Source organism: Pungitius pungitius, chromosome 4 (assembly GCF_949316345.1).
Source record: "Pungitius pungitius chromosome 4, fPunPun2.1, whole genome shotgun sequence".
Taxonomy (NCBI): domain Eukaryota; kingdom Metazoa; phylum Chordata; class Actinopteri; order Perciformes; family Gasterosteidae; genus Pungitius; species Pungitius pungitius.
In genome coordinates, this window is record NC_084903.1 from 18,808,914 (window position 1) to 18,829,949 (window position 21,036).

General features: G+C 40.5%; 4 protein-coding genes and 1 pseudogene across 4 annotated transcripts in view; 3 read left to right on the plus strand and 2 right to left on the minus strand.

Moving 5' to 3' along the window:
* The window catches only part of LOC119227129 (UDP-glucuronosyltransferase 2C1-like), a 76,706-nt gene that overhangs the window by 29,652 nt on the left and 26,018 nt on the right, over positions 1-21,036 (minus strand). The window lies entirely within an intron of this gene.
* On the plus strand, positions 280-945 carry LOC119195859 (UDP-glucuronosyltransferase 2A2-like). Its single transcript, XM_037451167.2, has one exon. It carries the CDS (start codon positions 316-318, stop codon positions 943-945), a length of 630 nt encoding a protein of 209 aa, XP_037307064.1. The 5' UTR covers positions 280-315.
* On the minus strand, positions 2,793-4,947 carry LOC119197571 (uncharacterized). Its single transcript, XM_037454003.2, has 2 exons — positions 4,394-4,947; positions 2,793-4,179 (listed from the first exon to the last, which is right to left on the minus strand). The coding sequence occupies exons 1-2, from the start codon at positions 4,847-4,849 to the stop codon at positions 3,820-3,822; spliced, it is 816 nt and encodes a 271-aa protein (XP_037309900.2). The 5' UTR covers positions 4,850-4,947; the 3' UTR covers positions 2,793-3,819.
* On the plus strand, positions 5,081-6,147 carry LOC119197566 (UDP-glucuronosyltransferase 2A2-like; annotated as a pseudogene).
* On the plus strand, positions 7,069-9,047 carry LOC119197559 (UDP-glucuronosyltransferase 2C1-like). The gene is made up of 2 exons (XM_037453976.2): positions 7,069-7,162; positions 7,376-9,047. The coding sequence occupies exon 2, from the start codon at positions 7,379-7,381 to the stop codon at positions 8,966-8,968; it is 1,590 nt and encodes a 529-aa protein (XP_037309873.2). The 5' UTR covers positions 7,069-7,162; positions 7,376-7,378; the 3' UTR covers positions 8,969-9,047.

A 21,036-nucleotide genomic window follows, 5' to 3' on the forward strand; every position in this document is an offset into this window, starting at 1 on the left:
TTTTCCCCATCAGCAACATGCCACACATCCACGCTGATTGGTTTTGAACAAAGGAGGGTGTGCTGACAGCTCTGACTCTTCTCCAGCAGATTGGTCTGTGAGAGCTTTCAGGTGGGGTTACATTTGAAATGTGTCTCTGATGGACAAACTGGAGGGAGGGCGGTAAAGTGAAAGGAAGATTGTTCTGCACAGAATGGCTGTTTGCAAAAAAAATGCTTGGGGTTAAATGCATTTATCAGAGGAAATATGTGTCAGTGACTTCTACAGCTCTGATGGACGGGATATTAAAATTAATAAGAGCATGGATTCGTTATCATGTCACTTGGGACTTTGATTGGAGAGTTTCCCAGTGACGTAGCTGATGAGATATGTGCAGCTTTTGCTAATTTACCGCAGAAGGTAATCTGGAGGTATAAAGGGCACCGACCGGCCACTCTGGGCAACAACACTTTACATAAAAGTATAAAACATCTTGTAAGACACAGAGGAACAAATGCAATATATGAGGCCATATATCATGGAGTACCAATGGTAGGCATTCCCATTGTTTTTGATCAAGCCGACAACCTTTCTAGACTCAGAGCAAAGGGTGTTGCAGAGGTTATGAATGTTTCTGAATTGAACACCAAAAACTCCCTGAATGTAATGCAGGAGGTGTTGAAGGAGCCCTCCTACAGGATGAACATGCAGAGGCTCTCCAGGCTGCACAGAGATCAGCCCATGAAGCCGCTGGATACCGCCCTCTTCTGGATGGAGTTTGTCATGAGGCACAAAGGTGCAGCTCACCTGAGAACAGAGTCCTACAGGATGCCCTGGTACTCCTACCACTCTGTGGATGTGATGCTATTTTTATTGACAATCGCAGTGGTTGCTTTGTTATTGGTTGCTGCGTTACTGTGGTCATGCTTTAGATTGTGTTGTAAAAGAAAAGTAAAATTGGATTAAACAGAAAAGAAGACATTATCAATTTTGACATTGGTTAATGTTTTGCTATGTCTAGCTGTGATTGGTTAAAGATCGAAAGGAATATATATTTTTTATGTGTAATATTACTCTGTCATTTCTGTATAAAAACTATATGTAACAAGTGAGTTGATATAATAAAGAAACATGAGAAAAGACCATTTCAAAGTATTTAAACTTTAAACTGTGGTTAACAAATAAATGTTCAACTATCTGCACCCCATTCAGACGCTTCCTGTTGTTTAAGCTGAGCAGACATATTAAAAATTGCTTTTTCCTTTAGTAAGACACACCCACACAGTTTGAACCTTGGCTGCTCCATGTACCATGTCCAAGTGTCCCTGAGCAGGATATCCAACAACTAACTACACCACAGGCGCCCTTAAGCCGTTTTACACATGTAAAACCATGGATTGAAGGTGCAATGTAAGTCGCTTTGGATAAAAGCATCAGTTAAATGACATGCAATGTACTTGAGAAGACCCTCACTGATAATGACAGGAATCGCTCAAACCTTTATTTTTCATCTTACAGCATGAAAAGGGTCTGAAAGTCAGATAGTAAAAACCGGTAAATGAGTCACAGTGAAGAATTACCAGTGGAAATTTGACACGTTGCAACAGAAAACATGGTTTAAAATACTTCCTGTTAAATGAGGAAATAATTTATTTCACTGTCTCCAACTTTAATAAACTTACTTGAAAATATGTTTACGAAATGAAATAAAACTGTTAAGTGGAAAAGTAAATTGATATGTAACTTTTATGAATAAAACCCTTTTTATGAGTTTATATCTTATAATGCAATTTATTCAAAGCAAAGAAGGAAAGACCCAATTAGTTTTTTGTTTTTTTGGGGGGCGGGGGAGGTTGCAGTTGGGGGTCGTACAAGGTCCTCATATCCTATTAAGGAGGCCTTGCCAGTAAATGTATTATAAGGAAAGGCAAACATCAGGGTTATAGAAGAGGATATGTTTGTACCTTTGCAAGCCAGGAGGTTGTGCTGTTCAGACATGTCAAGTAAATATTTCCACAGAAGGAACATTTCCTGTTGTAAAAACACTTCTGCTCAAGTTGATTGGGGTTCAACAAAAATAAGACAGGAGGCACTTAGTGCACACATTTCCTGGAATACTAAAGTGGCAGCTCTTGTTTTTTTAAATCTTCCTGCATTTCAAACGGCGCTGTTTACTGAAGATTTCTGCATGATGTATGTGTCTCAGGCCTCCATCATCTCTCTTTTGGCTGGCATCATTCCAGCTGCCTGCGGTGGGAAGGTTCTGGTATTTCCCAAATGATGGCAGCCACTGGGTGAACATGAAGGTACTCGTTGATGAGCTGCATTCAAGAGGGCACGCGGTGACTGTCATTCGAGCGGCAGACAGCTGGTACATCGGTGAGACCACTGATCTAACAACTGCAATAGTAGGGTTTTGTGACAACAATAGTGACAAGTAATGCATGTTAATAAAAATAAATAACACATTCAGAAGACGTAATAACTGTTAAACAAGTTTGTTTCGGATCGAAGTGGCAGCTGATTGATCACATGAGACTCCAGGATTAATCTAACCTGGTCTGGAGCAGGCTACCTGCATAGATAAATCGCCACGGTTACTTGGCTGGGTTTAATTCAACCTGATTTCGTGGGACCAAGTCAAAGCTAAATTCATCCAGGATAACCTGAATGTCTCAGCTTAATCCCTTATCCTGCTGTCGTGTATTTGCCACCTGATTTCACAGCTGAGTTCATCACATGTTAAGACTGTGGTAAAAATTTGTAAATTAAGCCCTTGTGAGAAATCAAAAGTATCTTAAACTTGCTTTTTGATTAAGTGTTTATTAACAACTAGAATATGGAATAATCTTAAAGAATCCAGAAATCATCAATACAAGCTGAAAGTACAGAAATTAATGCTTTTATACAATTCAGAGAAGTTTGTGTTGTTCATTCAGAAGACCCCCCCCTGCACAAAGGAATTTTAGTATGAGACACAGATGTCCTATATAACACCCTTGACCCTCTCTTAAATGTGACCCAGGCATCCTGACAGAAGGAATGAAACAATGGATTCCAGCTGCATGAACAGGATGCACACACCCAGTTTCTGAGAAAGTCCAAATGTGCAGATAAGTTCTTCTCCAACAAAGACATATTTAACAGTGCAGGTTTGTGAGAATTGTAGAAACTATCTAGTGACTAAATGCTACTATAATGTGACTGATAAAAACTGAGTTTTTAAAATTAATAAATAAATTATAAAACAATACAAAAATAGACTAAAGACTAAAAAACCTGTTACATAGTTTGTGTACATCCAACTATTAACTGGTTACAGCCATGATACAGAGCATTATGAACATGTTTTCACATCTCTAGCTGTCCAAAAGGTAAATCATTAGGAATATCAGCTCAGTCTGGAGACAGTTGCTATCCAGGAGGGAAAACAAAAACATTGAAAATTGAAAGGGAAGTGAATTCATAATGATGGAACATTTTCTTAAATGGCACAAACACCTCAAACTATTGTACAAGTCACATAATAGTAGATCCAATCAATATTCGCTGACTTGTGAATTCCACTTGTTTTATTATAGCTAATACAGAAGGCACAAAGAAAACTTCCGTGTTAAAAAAAGTGTGTAAAAACTGAGAGAGCAGAACTGACTTTGTTTCTAGCTGATGTACTGAAACTCAAACCAGCAGACCGGCATTCAATACTAAATTCAAATCTGTCTGGTGGGCAAATACTTTCAAGTTCAGTTCAGTTACGAAAAGTCATAGTAAAGTCTTTTGAGGGTATTTGCAAAGTGTCCATGCCTGCAGGGCAGGTGTGTTGGGTGGTGTAAGTCCCCCTCAGACCTCAGTGAGTGCGATATTTTCTCCATGCTGAGTATCGTCTTGAGTGGCAGTTGTGTTGGGTAGTGTAAGTCCCCCGCTGGTCTGGCTGATACTAGAGTCACTGACCTGCAAATTTCCTTGAGCCTGAGCAATCCCTTCAGGCTGAGTAACAACGTGAGCCTGCATTCCCTCCAGGCTGAGTAAAAACTTGAGCCTGAGCATTCCCTCAACTTGAGCCTGAGCATTCCCTCCAGGCTGAGCTTGAGCCTGAACACCCGCTCCAGGCTGAGTAACATCTTGAGCCTGAATGCATTTCACTACTTGATTGATTATGAGACCCACACTGATGCAACAGAAGAGGATTATGCCTACAAACTGGAGTACAAACGAGAGACACTTTTTTAGTAAATATCCACAGAAGAAGTGCATTCTTGTTCATCATTGTGTATTAACAGAGCTCTATTAATTTCTATAGGCCAATAGCATTAAATCATGAATTCATATTTTTCAACCAGGCATACTCTGAGGACGAGGTGTTTTTGCTCCACCGATAATAAGAATTCTTTGAACTAGAAAGCTTTCAACTCACCTGAGAAAGAGCATAGAAATCCTGTGAGCGGCTCATCAGTTTTTCTGATGAGGTTACATTTCCAGTTGGCTCACACCAATTCAGCGAAGTTGTTTCTTTGATCTTTACATATCTACCCTTCCAGGTTGTCATGGCACAAGCAAAGTATCGGCCATCGAAGAACAACAAAATCAGCCACACAATAGCAGGACCGAAGCTAAACATGGTCTTCTTGAACCACGTGCTAGATGCGCGTATTTGAATGATCAGCATCAATATGAAGGTGAAAAGGGCAGGAAGGATAAAGAATGCTGATGAGATGAATTTGTTCCATATAGGTTCACAAGGACACTGAAACTCCACCTCCATCAGCTTCTCCAGTCCCGTTTGGATGAAGCCCAGAAGTACATTTGCCAGCAGTGGACGCTTGCTAAGATCCTTTGTCAGCACGCCGAAGAATGTTGGTTCCTTTTCCATTCTAGATTGAGCAAAAAATGAAGGCAACAGCTGCAAAAAGCCCAAAAGAGGGTCTAGCGTTGTCAACACCTTGGCAACAGATAAGCAATGTGAAAATAACGCATCCAGGGCTGTGTTTTCCTCATCAGCAACATGCTACACTTCCACTCTGATTGGTTTTGAACAAAGGAGGGTGTGCCGACAGCTCTGACACTTCTCCAGCAGATTGGTCTGTGAGAGCTTTCAGGTGGGGTTACATTTTAAATGTGACTCTGATGGACAAACTGGAGGGAGGGCGGTAAAGTGGAGGGAAGTTTGTTCTGCACGGAATGGCCCGTTGCAAAAAGAGTGCTTCGAGTTAATTGCATTCATCAGAGGAAATATGTGTCAGTGACTTCTACAGAAATACAAGAATAAAATGACTGGCCTAAAATGTTCACAGAAAATAAATAAAGATGGAGATATACATTATGTATCAGTGACTTCTACAGCTTTGATGGACGGGATATTAAAAGGAAGAGCATGGAATTAATCATCATGTCACTTGGGACATTGATTGCATAGTTATCCAATGAGGTAGCTGATGAGATTGATAAACTATTGCTGAATTACCGCAGAAGGTAATCTGGAGGTATAAAGGGGAACGACCGGCCACTCTGGGCAACAACACTTTACTTGTCGACTGGATGCCACAGAATGACCTCCTGGGACATAAAAGTATAAAACTATTATAAGCAACACTAACAGTAACAGAACCATATACATTTTAGAACTTCAGACACGCTACAATAATATGAAAATTTGTAAATCATGGAGGAACGAATGGAATATATGAGGACATATATCATGGAGTTCCAATAGTAGGCATTTCCATTGTTTTTGATCAAGCCGACAACCTTTCTAGACTCAGAGCAAAGGGTGTTGCTGAAGTTATGAATGTTTCTGAATTGAACACCAAAAACTTCCTGCATGCAATGCAGGAAGTGATGAAGGAGCCCTCCTACAGGATGAACATGCAGAGGCTCTCCAGGCTGCACAGAGATCAGCCCATGAAGCCGCTGGACACCGCCCTCTTCTGGATGGAGTTTGTCATGTGGCACAAAGGTGCAGCTCACCTGTGAACAGTTTCCTACAGGATGCCCTGGTACTCCTACCACTCTGTGGATGTGATGCTATTTTTACTGACAATCGGAGTTGTTGCTTTGTTATTGGTTGCTGCGTTACTGTGGTCATGCTTTAGATTGTGTTGTAAAAGAAAAGTAAAATTGGATTAAACAGTAAAGAAGGAATGATCAGTTTTGACATTGGTTAATGTTTTGCTATGTCTAGCTGTGATTGGTTAAAGATCGAAAGGAATATATATTTTTTATGTGTTATATTACTCTGTCATTTCTGTAGAAAAACTACATATAACGAGTGAGTCCCGGGATGACATAATAAAGAAACATGAGAAAAGACCATTTCAAAGTATTTAAACTTTAAACTGGTTAACGAATAAATGTTCAATTATCTACACCCAATTCAGACGCTTCCTGTTGTTTAAGCTGAGCAGGCACATTATTAATTGCTTTTTCCTTTAGTAAGACACACCCACACAGTTTTAACCTTGGCTGCTCCATGTACCATGTCTAAGTGTCCCTGAGCAGGATATCCAACAACTAACTACTCCACAGGCGCCCTTACGCCCTTTTAAACCATGGGTTGAAGGTGCAATTTAAGTCGTTTTGGATAAAAGCATCATTTAAATTACATGCAATGTACTCGAGAGGACCCTCACGCAGTTTGGGGTCTTACAATGTCCTCACGTACTCAGAAGGGGCCACTGACAGTAGAGGTTCCGGATCCACTGCTCAGTGGAAAGGCAAACCTCAGGGTTAGTTGAATAGGTATTACAAATAAGAGGGTGTGTTGGTACCTTTACCAGCCAGGAGGTTATGCTGTTCACACATTCAAAGTATTTTCCCTCCCTGTTAAAGCAAACTACCATCAAGAAAACTACATTTTTACAAAAGACAAAATAACACACACATAGGCATCGTAGGCCACAACATATCACTAGCTGGTCCCATCATTTGATTTGTTGTCACAAGCTGAACACAAGAACGAACATAACCCAGCTTGATAAAAGTTATTAGTCACTCTTTAGTAAATTGTCTTGATGCAGCTTTTGCTGCAGAGTGAGACACATGGCTTTCTCTCCCCTTTGTACTTTCTTATCAGCATCAACAAAACATTTCCCTGTTCCAAAGTCCTGCTCGGGCTGAAGACTGGAAGCACTTGTTCAGCTCTCTTACAAAGGAGAATATAGAACAAACGTCCCTGCATAAAAAATAGGTAATCTTTTCAAAAATATTTTACCAATATGAATAACTGATAGCGATCTATTTGTACTACTGTGTTTTTTATAATATTAATTTTGAACTGACAAACAACGGTTCACAGTTTTCCTTAATGAAACTGAATGTGACAGACTAATTTGTGTAATTCATGAATTGTAGTAATGCAAAGATGCTTTTACTAAGAAGCGATATGCTCCCTCCTCAACAGAAAATGTATCTTCCCTGGGTCCGGATTGCTCTCTGCCTGCTCTGTCCACCTGTGGTTTACGGCGGGAAGGTCCTTGTTTTTCCGTTGGACGGAAGCCACTGGGTGAACATGAACGTCATCATCGAGGAACTGCACTCAAGGGGCCACCAGGTTTCCGTTGTGCGATGGTCAGACAGTTGGTACATCAAGGAAACCTCACCTTTCTATTCTTCAATCACGCTCGATTCGGAGTCTGGATACAATGAAGACTTTTTAAGTACTTTTGTGGCCCAGTTGCTGAAAATCCAGAGGGAGGGGAAGTCTGTTTGGACACGTTTTAAACTGGAAATGGAACAAGTAGAAAAGGTGCTTGAGCTGCATGAGAAAACGCGTAAAATGCTTGAGCTGCTTTTTGAAAACAAAGAACTTATTCAGTCGCTGCGAGATGCAAATTATGACCTGGTCCTTGCAGACCCTGCTCTACCAGGTGGGGTCATTCTGGCCCACTACCTCAGGCTGCCTCTTGTTTTCAATGTCAGGTGGACTAGTCAAGGTGAAGGCCATCTTTCAATCGCTCCTTCTCCTCTGTCTTATGTTCCAATGACAGGGACCGAGCTTTCAGATAAGATGAGCTTTCTCCAGAGACTTCTTAATGTTATTATTTTTGGTTTCACAGAATTTCAAATTGCACGTTATGTTATACCAAATTATGCCGGCTTGATTGATAAATACTTGGGTCCAGAGATGGACTTCAAATCCCTGTTTCAAGCAGCAGACCTGTGGCTGATGAGAGTGGACTTTGTGTTTGAGTTCCCTCGGCCCACCATGCCTAATGTTATCTACATGGGAGGCTTCCAGTGTAAACCAGCAAAGCCTCTTCCTGAACACTTGGAGGAGTTTGTGGAGAGTTCTGGAGAGCACGGGGTCATCATCATGTCTCTGGGGACTTTGATTGGCGAGCTTCCCCATGACCTAGCCAATGAGATTGCTGCAGCTTTCGCCAGATTATCGCAGAAAGTCATCTGGAGATATAAAGGCAACAAGCCGGCCACTCTGGGCAACAACACTTTAATAGTAGACTGGATGCCACAGAATGACCTTTTAGGACATCCAAAGGTGGCACTGTTTGTGGCTCATGGTGGAACAAACGGCGTTCAAGAAGCCATCTACCACGGTGTTCCTATCGTAGGCCTTCCCCTCATTTTTGATCAGCGCGATAATCTGTTAAGAATTGAAGTAAGAGGAGCAGGGAAGGTAATAGATATTTTTAGCATGACTGAGGAAACCTTCTTTCAGGGTATTCAGGAGGTGTTGAAGGATCCCTCCTACAGGAAGAACATGCAGAGGCTCTCCAGGCTGCACAGAGATCAGCCCATGAAGCCGCTGGATACCGCCCTCTTCTGGATGGAGTTTGTCATGAGGCACAAAGGTGCAGCTCACCTGAGAACAGAGTCCTACAGGATGCCCTGGTACTCCTACCACTCCGTGGATGTGATTATCTTCTTAGGTGGAGCTGTGCTGATAATCATATGCACTTTAGCTGCATTGATAAGGTGTTTATGCTGCGTGTGTTTGAGAAGAAAAAGTCAATGTGATTTGAAAAAATGTAAGTAGAAAACACAATGCAATACGACTTTAGTATATAAAGAACATATTGACTCAAGAATTACTGTTATTCAATGTGGTTAACTGAAAAATACATTTTTTAATTAGTTGAAAGAAAAAAAAATATTTGATTTTAGTAAAAATGAGAATGGTTATTTAGTTCTTTATAATGCTTATCTTTATAAACAAAGAAGAAATAGATGTAAGATTGATTATATTTAATTTCAGGATACTCTTACACATTCTTTGTCAAAACAAGCAGCCAAATTGCTGTAAGAAGTAATTACAAGTTTTTTCTAAATATGTGGGTAGTGCTCATGAGTTCATCCTCCAGGACTCGGAGGAAGGACTCTATGCATGTATAACTCCGCTGATTTCCAAGAGGTTTCCAACTCACTGAAACACTGAAAAGACAAAACTAAACCTGGCCCTTAAACTGGTAAATTGTTTATTTATATTAGTCGGATTTTGTAATATGGTACAATATTTTACTACAAACAAAATTACTATCTTAATGTCAATGTTGATGTTCTATCTCTCTCAGACCTTTTAGATTTCATTAGTCAATATGTTGGGATCATTTAATAATTTTTGTACATGGAAGTAACCATTTAGGAAAAAAAATTAAAATGTTGAACAGTCTTTACAGTATGTCTTCTGTCTTTCATGATATAGAAAAAAACATTTTTTATTAATTAGGTGTTATAAAAAAAAGCCAAGAAAAAATTGGCTCAGGTCGGCTCAGTTCTTAACGTTCATAACGGTTGTTGGTTATTTGTGATGAATCTGTTTGATTTGGAGTCTCAAAATAGCGCATTTGTGGCTCTAAAGGGTTATTAATGTATTTAAATATTTGCCCTTAAGGCTTTCACTTAATTCTTGAATGTGAATATGTCTCTGGAGATTTTATTGCGTCAATGTCTTCTTACAAAATAAAGATATGCCGGCTACTCCGGGTGTCAAGGTCATCCAAGCAGTTTAATGCAGTTATGAGCCATTTGAGCAACAATCAGTTTAGGGACACCATTTGTTTGAGCATGGTGCTCTGCTGTGTCAAGACAACAACTTCCTCTAAAGGCATACAGGAAGTAGTGAATAAGCCCTCCCTCAGGATGAACATACAGGGTCCGCCCCACTTCCTACAACTGCCGTTTCTGTAGGTTTCAACGTACGTGCTAACTACCCTGACCAGTCTCTTCCCAATAAAGAATGTGGTAAGACACAAACGTGTTGATAGCCTGAGAATCTGCAGGCGTGAGACACACGCATTCAACCAGTTCACACGCTACTTCTTGAAAAGATAGTGTTAAACCGTCTCGACCACCGTACGTTTGTTACTAAGCAACATAGACGCTCAAACACACGTGACAAGTGGAGGCTTTTGATGCAACGTGAGGATACCTGCTCAGTGCAGGGCGAGGATGTAGCGGCACAGAGCAGGTGTAGGAACACCCGGGCAGATACAAAAGAGAAAAACTGGTGATGAAACCAGAAATGAAGAGAAGACAAAGAAAAAGAAAAGGCCGTTCAACCAAAAGTGGAAGTCCGGTCGAGAATGGCGGTTCATGATCCAGCCAAGAAAATATTAAGTCTCTTTGGTAGTTGGGACAAGAAATTCCACAGTGGAACCATAAAGGCCAAAAGTATTGTGACTAAATGGACAAAGACAACAAAGTGTTGCGTTAAATGTCCTCATGAAGTCGGCAGAGTTTTACACCCCTGCACCAGTTATATGCAATAAACCACAGTCATCTTTAAACAAATTAAACTCAATTTCACAACAAGTAGTTGTAGTCTAGTAGGCTAGTAACTTTGGAAAACCACTACCCGCAGTGGCTGGTGGGCAAACATGTTAACTTCAAGCCCTGGTTACGAGGGAAAACATTGGGTACACAAACTGGAAAAGTGCAGTCAGACACAGGAGTTGCGCTGAATATGACAGCAGTTTATTTTATAAACTGAGCGGGAGAAGAGAGGGGGCGCATAAACAGTAACTCAAAGAAAAATTTCCCGGACTGGCAGTTGGCGACCGGGGCTCCGTCGGGCTCCTCCTGAGGCAAGAGAGCGAGACAGGAATTATTCTTCTCCCGTCATGCTACACGCCTGAGACTGGTTGGTGAGGCGTCTGGTTCTCACCCCTCAGTAGCTCAAGACCTCTGGTTGAGGTTAAAAAGGCTCCAGATTGCCTGATTTTTTAAATACACCTGTGATGGACAACCCAAGACACCTGCGTGGGGAGGAGTTGCCTATGAGAATCCTCTGGGGTAGTACCATGCCTCTTGAATGTCTTCGTTTGGCGGTACTCACCATCTGGGCCATCACAGTGGGCAAATACTTTCAAGCAACACTTCTTGACAACAGTTACCAAAAGTTATAGTAAAGTCTGTTGAGGGTATTTACAAAGTGTGTTGGGTGGTGTAAGTCCCCTCTTAGGAGAGCTTCATAACTGCCGTTTCTGTAGGTTTCAGCGTACATGCTCAGTCTCTTCCCCATAAAGGATGTGGTAAGACACAAAGGAGTCACTAGCCGGAGAATCTACAGGCAGGCTTTGTGGTCCTCTGTAAATAGCACGTTGTTTTTAGCATCTGTCATGCTGATTGTTCAGCTGTTGTCTTTGAAAGTTTGGGCATATAACAAGAGTCCAAAGTTAAGAGGACATTCCTCATCTTACCATATTATTTTGTCCCACCATGTTGTTTGTAAAAGGTTTCTTGATAGAGAGATGTTACAATCACACCTGGTTTCACAGCCGAGTTCATCACATGTTAAGACAGATTCAAGTCCCCAATAGTGCAGGTTTGTGAGGATTGTGGAAACTACTGACTAAATGCTATTATAATGTGACGGATAAAAAAACCCTAAAGGCTTTTTTTAAAATAAATAAATACATTTTGTCATAGAAAAATATCAAAAGAAAAAAACTGAAAGTCTGTTACAGAATTTGTGTACATTAACTGGTTGCAGCCTTGATTCAGAACATCATGAAAATGTTTTTACATCTTCAGCTGTACAAAAGCTAAACCATTAGGAATATCAGTTCAGTTTGGAGACAGATGCTATCCAGGAGGGAAAATATTTCAAGTGAAACTTCGTAATGACAGAGGATTTTCATTTTGGGCACATACACCTCAAACTATTGTACAAGGCACAAAGTATTAAATCCGATCAATTTTCCCTGACTCCTCTTGTTTCAGTATAGCTAAAAGAGAAGGTATGAAGAAAACCTCCATGTTAAAAAAACGTTGAAAAAGCGTTGAACGTTGAAAAAGTTGAAAAGGTGAGAGCAGAATTGACTTTGTTTCTAGCTGATGTAGTGAGTCTCATCAATGTGGTCAAACCTTTCAATGATACTTCAACAACCAAGGAATAGAAAAGAGTTATTTCATTTCTTTGCTTGCAAGCGGAAAGAAGTTTTCACAGACACGTGTCACAGTGACAGTGGAAAAGACTCACATCGAGTGAATGAACCAGGCTGACTGCTTCCTCCCTGGTTACAAAGTTTAAGCTCAACTAAGCCCCCCAACTGTCTGCTGAAGCTTCATATTCAATGGACAGACGTATTGTCCATCTCCTCATCCCACCAAAAAAACATCCCATTATTTTTTTAAAGAGCTTAAATGCTGATAATTCAATTCAATTCATTTTATTTTGTATAGCCCAAAATCGCAAATTACAAATTACATGCAACATCCTCTGTCCCGAAACCCTCACATCGGCACAGGAAAAACTCCCCAAAATATGAAAAAAACAAAGGCATGAGACCAGTTACATATTATTTACATTTACATGTATCACAGTGATAGTGGAAAATACATTGAGTGAATAAAACGTACAGCTTTATCTTATTCTGAAGGTACGCCTCAAGGGTCCTGTTGTACAACATCAAACCATTTTGAAGACGCTGGCTTAGGTCAACCTTAGGTGGAGCAGAACTGGTTTAATGCTTTCCAGGAAGAGACAAATCAAGCTAAAGAAGAATTAGTCACGGAAAGCTGCGTACATGCATACAGAGTTTCCTTTTTTTTATTACGTGGAAAAAATAAAAAACAGAAGATAAAATGGACAATCAAAATCATGAAAAATAAACCATGAAAAATAAAACCTGAATAGCAACACATGAAAAAAGAACATGAAGAGTATCAATAAAACAAGTAGAATGTGAAAAAAAAGTCAAACAACAAAAAACACTCATACTCGTCTACGTCAGAGTCAAAATATAGGATGGAGTCGGGATGAAGTTTGTTTCTCCTTAGTTAACACAGTGACAATCAGTCTGTTCAATAAGGTGTGGATGCAGCAAAAGTCACATGTAACTAGAATAGCAAGGAAACAACCAATGGGTGCTAGGATGGAAAAAGCATGGTCTTATGTTCACCAAAATGACGATGATAGAAACTCCCAAACGGGTTGTCAATACCCGAATGCTCTGCCGATTCTTCGGAGAGACCCTCCAGGTCCCCATTCAACTAAGCCCACCAACTGTTGGCTGAAGCTTATATTATCCATCTCCTCATCTAGAAAACAGCAAAAATATCCAACTATTCTTTTAAATCGCAGCAATGATTAATGGAATGAACAAAGTAAATGGTCAATGGTAAAACAGAAAAATATGTTTTCAATAATATCCATATTTACAGCAAATGGCACCATCATTCTCCATTTAATACTAAATTCAGAGCTGTGTTGGGCAAATACTTTCAAGCATCCCTTCTAACAGTTACAAAGAGTCATGGTAAAGTCTGTTGAGGGTGTCCATGCCAGCAGGCCAGGTGTGTTGGGGGGTGTGTAAGCCCCCCTCAGACCGCCACGGCCTCAGGCCTCTGCAACGCCACGGCCTCAGGACTCTGCAACGCCACATTTTCTCCAGCCTGAATTACATCTCCTTGATCGCAGCGTCCATTGATGACACACAATATGAGAAACACGCAGATGAGGAGGACCCCGGATGTACCCTGGAGTACAAAACAGTAGAGCAACTCTTTGTTTAGTAAACATCCACTGAAGAAGTGCAATTTTGTTTATCAAAGTGTTTTAACAGGGATATGATAGTTTTTAAAAGGACAATAGCATCACATTACATATTTTTAAACCAGGTAAACTCTGAGAGGGAGGTGTTTTTGCTCCACTGATCACAAAAAATGTGTAAACTAGAAAGCATTCAACTCACCTGAGAAAAAGCATAGAACTTCTGTGTTATGGCCCATAGATCTCCCATAGATAGTTCTGAGGTGACATTTGGCTTACACCACTTCATCTGATCATCCTTGTCAACTGCTACAAATCTACCCTTCCAGGTTGTCATGGCACAAGCAAAGTATTGGCCATCAAAGAACAACAAAATCAGCCACACGATAGCAGGAACGAAGCAGGAGACGGTTTTCTTGGACCACTCTAATGTGCCTTTTTGAATGATCAGCATCAAGGCGAAGGCCATGGCGGCAGGAATGATGAAGAAAGTCAATGAGAATACTCCGTTCCACGTAGGGTTGCAGGGACACTCAAACTCCACCTCCATCAGCTCCTCCAGTCCCATGAGGATCAATCCAACTGTCACATTTGATAGCAGAGGACGATTGCTAAATTCATCTCTCAGCTTGGTGAGCCATGGTATACTTTCCATTCTAGATTGAGCGAAAAATGAAGGCAACAGCTGCAAAAAGCCCAAAAGAGGGTCTAGTGCTGTTAACACATTGGCAACTGAAAAGCAATGTGAAATTAACACATCCAAGAGTATCTTTCCCCCTCAGCAACATGCTACTCTTCCACTCTGATTGGTTTTGAACAAAGGAGGGTGTGCTGACAGCTCTGAGTCCTCTCCAGCTGATTGGTCCGTGTGAGCTTTCAGGTGGGGTAACAATTGAAATGTGTCTCACATGGACAAACTGGAGGGAGGGCGGTAAAGTGGAGGGAAGTTTGTTCTGCACAGAATGGCCCGTTGCAGAAAGAATGCTTTGAGTTAAATGCATTTATCAGAGGAAATATATATCAGTTACTTCTACAAAAATACAATAATAGAATGACTGGCCTAAAATTCAAAATTCACAGAAAATAAATAAAGATGGAGATATATGTATCAGTGACTTCTACAGCTCTGATGGACGGGATATTAAAAGGAATAAGCGCATGCGTTCATCGTCACTTGGGACAGTGATTGGAGAGTTTCCCAATGATAGCTCATGAGATAGCTGCAGCTTTTGCTAAATTGGCGCAGAACGTAATCTGGAGGTACAATGGTGATCGACCGGCCACCCCGGACAAAAACTTTTTGTGCCCCTTCAATCTGGCAGGAAGCTGAGGTCCATCAGGACTAAGACCTCCCGCCACACAAACAGTGTCTTCCCGGGGCACCCCCTGACTGACTCTTCCCACCGCTCTCTTTCTTCACACTTCACATGCACCACACAAAAAATGTCACTTTCACTTTCACTTTGTTCGCTGGTGCACTTTATTTTTAAAGAAACCCATAGCTTTAGATTACTAACTCATAACATTCTTTTTTATTATATTTTATTTAATTCCATGCACTATGTTGTCTTGTTATCCAATGTCTAACACCAACCGCCAAGTCAAATTCCTTGTATGTCTGATATATTATGGCAATAAATATTTTCTGATATTTTCTACTACCAGTCTACTTAATACTTGTAGACTGGATGCCACAGAATGACCTCTTGGGACATTAAAAATATGTATATCACAGAGGAACGAATGGAATATATGAGGCCATATATCACGGAGTACCAATGGTAGGCATTCCCATTGTTTTTGATCAAGCCGACAACCTTTCTAGACTCAGAGCAAAGGGCGTTGCAGAAGTTATGGATGTTTATGAATTGAACACCAAAAACTTCCTGAATGCAATGCAGGAAGTGATGAAGGATCCCTCCTACAGGATGAACATGCAGAGGCTCTCCAGGCTGCACAGAGATCAGCCCATGAAGCCGCTGGACACCGCCCTCTTCTGGATGGAGTTTGTCATGAGGCACAAAGGTGCAGCTCACCTGAGAACAGAGTCATACAGGATGCCCTGGTACTCCTACCACTCTGTGGATGGGATTATCTTCTTAGGTGGAGCTGTGCTGATAATTAAAAGCACTTTAGCTGCATTGATAAGGTGTTTATGCTGCGTGCGTCTGAGAAGAAAAATTCAATGTAATTTGAAAAAATGTAAGGAGCAATCACAATGCAATATGATTCCAGTATATACTATATATATATATATATACAGTATATATAAGTAAAACCAAAAATTCCTTTTTTAATTAGTTGAGAGAAAAAAAACATTTGATTTTAGTAAAAAAGACAATGGTCATTTAGTGTTTTATAATGCTTTTCTTTATCAACAAAGAAGAACATAGCGGTGGCAGATTTTCTTTGATTTCACCGAATTTTTACACATTATTTCACAAAGCCTTTTAAACAAACATGTCAAAAGGGGCTGCAAAATTGCTGCCTTTGAAGGAAGTACAAGCTTTTTCTATGTTGGTAGGACTCATGAGTTCATCCTTTTGTTTGGGACAAGAAAGGATATTAGGGCGCCATTTGTAAAATGTCACACATTCTAAAATCCTGCACAGTTTTGGTACATTTAGTATCAAATTTAAAAAAAGCACGACAATATCCATATGTCACCTGTTCAAACATTTAGAGATAAATTCATGTAAATACATGAAATAGCTTTTCCAAAGATAATGTTTAGCAGTAACACAAAGTTGTTAAATAATATAAATGTTTTATCTAAATATAAATGTTAAATGTAAATGCACCCCATAGAAGGACCTGGTCCATGTATTGCTCCACTCATTTCCAAAAAAATGTCAACTCACTGTGCAACACGGAAATATGATTTTCAAACAACTGCATAACTTCCTTAATGTTGCAGTTTTGGAAATTCATGTTCTTTTATCATCCAAGCAAAGCGTGGAATTTAATTATCCAATTTCACACCAAGATTAGAAACATACCAAAACAAAACTTGGCTCTTAAATGCACCCTAAAGTGTCTTTGGACGAGCTCAATTTTGTAATATTGAACAATCTTTTTGGACAAACAATAACATTATCTTAATTTCAATGTTGCCTCTCTCATTTTAATCTGACCTTTAAATGTCATTTTATTAGTCAATATAATTATATTAAAATAGATTTTTTGATAACCATTTTGAGAAAAAATAAAAAAGTTCAACCGCATGACATGAAACGATTTGTTTTGCGTCTTCAATGTAAAGAGTCCTGGGTGTTAAAAAAAAACTAATAAAAAAGAAAAGGAACAACTGGTTGAGTCGGAGTTCTTTGCCATAAAACGGTCGTCTGGAGCCTGTGGCTCTGGAGAGATGACAATGTGTTTTAATATTTCTGTCCCTTTGCCCTTAAGGCTTTCACTTAATTATTGAATGCGTCTTGAGATTTTACTGTGTCAAAAAAAAAAGTCAAGATAGCAGGTTTTATTGAATTACCTTTGAAAGTCACGAGAGTGATACGCCGGCTACTCCGGGCGCCAAGGTCGTCCAAGCAGTTTATTGCTCAAATGGCTCATGACTCCATGAATCAGTTTAGGGACACCATTTGTTTGAGCATGGTGCTCTGCTGTGTCTAACACTGACGAAAGAGGAGCGGATGAAGACAACAACTTCCTCTAAAGGCATACAGGAAGTAGTGAATAAGCCCTCCCTCAGGACGAGCACGCAGGATCTGCCCCACTTCCTACAGTTAATGGGCTTAACTGGCACCAGGGAAACATTGTAAGTGACAAGATATAAGTCAGAGGGTCATAACTGCCGTTTGTGTGGGTTTCAGCGTTTGAGCTCAGTACCCAGACCAGTCTCTCCCCCATAAAGGATGTGGTAAGACACAAAGGAGTCACTAGCCGGAGAATCTGCAGCCAGGCTTTGTGTTCCTCTGTAAACAGCATGACTGTAGCATGTGTCGTGCTGATTGTTCTGCTGTTGTCTTTTGGCATATAATACAAGTCCAAAGTTGAAAGGATGTTCCTAATGTTACCATATTGTTTTGATTTTACAATCAACATTACTTTCACAGCTGAGTTCATCACATGTTAAGACACATTCAAGTTCCCAGCCGTGCAGGTTTGTGAGGATTGTGGAAACTACTGATTAAATGCTATTATGATGTGACTGATAATAAAAATCCCTGAGTTTTTTTTTATTTTTCTTAAATAAATAAATAATTTTAATATAAAACAATAAAAAAATGAACAGAATTTGTGTACATCATACTATTAGCTGGTTGAAGCCATAATACAGAGCATCATGAACCTGTGTTTACATCTCCAGCTGTCCAAAAGGTCAAATCATTAGGAATACAGTTGCCATCCAGGAGGGAAAATAAAAACATTTCAAGCGAAATTTCATCATGATGGAAGGTCTTCATTTTGGGAACCTTCACCTCTAACTATTAGGGTTTATACCAGTCAGGTAATTGTAGGGTAGATCAGATCAATAGTCCCTGACTTTTGGATTCCACAATCATATCTTATACCAAAGGCACAAAGAAAACTTCCATGTGAAAAGTTAAAAGTGTGTAAAAAGTTGAAAAGGTGAGAAAGCAGAACTGACTTTTTTTCCGGCCGATTATTCGTCCATCAAACACACACTGAATGGGTCAAAGTGAAACATCACTGCAAACAAATAGCTTGACATTTGAGGAAATATTCGTATTTGCCGTCTCGCTGTGAGATGGATAAGAATATTGATGCCACCCAAAGTGTGTGGGCGGGGGAAGAGATTTCCCTGCCTCTCAGGAAGGGGGGGGTTATGTACCGCACTACTTCTTGCAGTCATTTTCCCAGGTTGCATGGCAACTGCTTACATGCACATTAAAGTGTACCATAACCACTGATAAAACGGCAAATTGTTTTTTACTGTTGGACCGATCAGACTAATGAGATGACTAAGCACTGTTTAGACTTTGGACTGAACCAGGCTGAGTGCTTTTTCCCTGGTTACAAACTTTACACTCAACCAAGCCCACCAACTGTTGGCTGAAGCTTGATACTCAACGCACAGCCATGTTGTCCATCTCCTCATCCCACCAAAAAACAACAACAAAAATAACCAACTATTCTTTAAAAGGGCCCTTTAAAATCGGATGAGTCGCAGCTCTGACATATGTGATGAACAAAGACCGGTTACATATTAAATGGTAAAACAGAAAAATAAAACACTGTGTTTCAATTATATCCGTATTTTACGGTAAACATTGACCATTTAATACTGAAGTCAAATCTGTCTAGTGGGCAAATACTTTCAAGCAACACTTCTTGACAACAGTTACAAAAAGTCATAGTAAAGTCTGTTGAGGGTATTTACAACGTGTCCATGCCTGCAGGGCAGGTGTGTCGGGTGGTGTAAGTCCCCCCCTCAGGACGTCCTGGTCCGCAGGGAGCTCATCCTAAGCACAGTGAGCTCGGCTACATCTGCATCCTGCATCTCCATCTCCTGTTCGCAGCTTTCTCTGATTACGTACACTATGAGACCCACACAGATGAAAATGAGGAGGACTATGCCTATGACCTGAGGTACAAAGGATTAGAGCAACACTTTGTTTAGTAATCATCCACAGGAGAAGGGCATTTTTGTTCATCAACAGAGCTATAATGATAGTTTCCAAAAGCCCAAAAAGCATTACAATATATATATATATATACACATTTTTTAACAATGCATACTGGCAGGGGGAGGTGTTTTTACTCCAATGATCATAAATCAGAAATGTGTAATATATATATTATATAATATATAAAGCATTCAACTCACCTGAGAAAAAACAAAGAGCTGCTGTGAGCGGAGCATCAGCTCTCGTGGGGTGACGTCTCCCTCGCTAATTGGCTCACACCACTTCTGCGGAGCTGCCTTGTCCACTATTACGAATCTACCCTTCCAGTCTGTCATGGCACAAGCAAAGTATTGGCCATCGAGGAACAACAAAATCAGCCACACGATAGCAGGAACGAAGCTGGAGAGGGACACCGTTTTCCTGCACCACGCGTCAAATCTGCATCCTTGAATGATCAGCATCAAGGTGAAGGCCATGACGGCAGGAATGATGAAGAACGCTGATGAGAATACTCCGTTCCACGTAGGGTTGCAGGGACACTCAAACTCCAGCTCCACCAGCTTCTCCAGTCCCATGAGGATGAAGCCAAAAGCCACATTTGATACCAGAGGACTGTTGCTAAGTTCATTTTTCAGCCTGGTGAGCCATTGTTGTCTACTTTCCATACTAGATTGACTAAAAAATGAAGGCAACCGCTGCAAAAAGCCCAAAAGAGGGTCCAGCGTTGTGAACACATTGGCAACAGATAAGTGATGCGTAATTAACGCATCCATGGGTGTGTTTTCCCCTCGGGCAACAGGGCACACATCCACTCTGATTGGTTACAAACAAAGAAGGGTGTGCTGACAGCTCTGACTCTCCTCCAGCCGATTGGTCCGTGCGAGCTTTCAGGTGGGGTTACATTTTAAATGTGGTCTCCGATGGACAAACTGGAGGGAGGGCGGTAAAGTAGAGGGAAGTTTGTTCTGCACAGAATGGCTGTTTGCAGAAAGAATGCTTCGAGTCGAATGCATCCATCAGAAGAAGTATTTATCAGTGACATCTACAGAAATACAAGAATGAAATGACTGACCCAAATTGTTCACGGAAAATGAACAAAAGAAAGAAATGAAACAGGTAAAGGGTGTTTTGCAATTAAAAAACGACTGAATTGCTCTCATAAAATGAAATCCCAGTCGTAAATATATCACCTGCTCAGTTGCTTTTAAGTTTTAATTCATTGTCGGCGATTATGGTGCGGAATGCGTGCTGAGTGTGTCTACAGTACCTCCACCGGCCACACGAGGTCGCCCATGCAGCAGCACTGGTTAAGGGTTGAGAGGATTATAGGAGGCCATATTTAGACCTTCAAGGGGATGTGGTACATGCAGCTTGAGAACAGTCAGGCCACTGATTTGATGGTTTAATTTATTAAATGACCTCAGCGAACTCAGCGAGCATCCCATACTATTCTCACTCATTAAGTCATGCCTGGAGAAAGTTCGTCTGCAGTTCGCCTGGTTC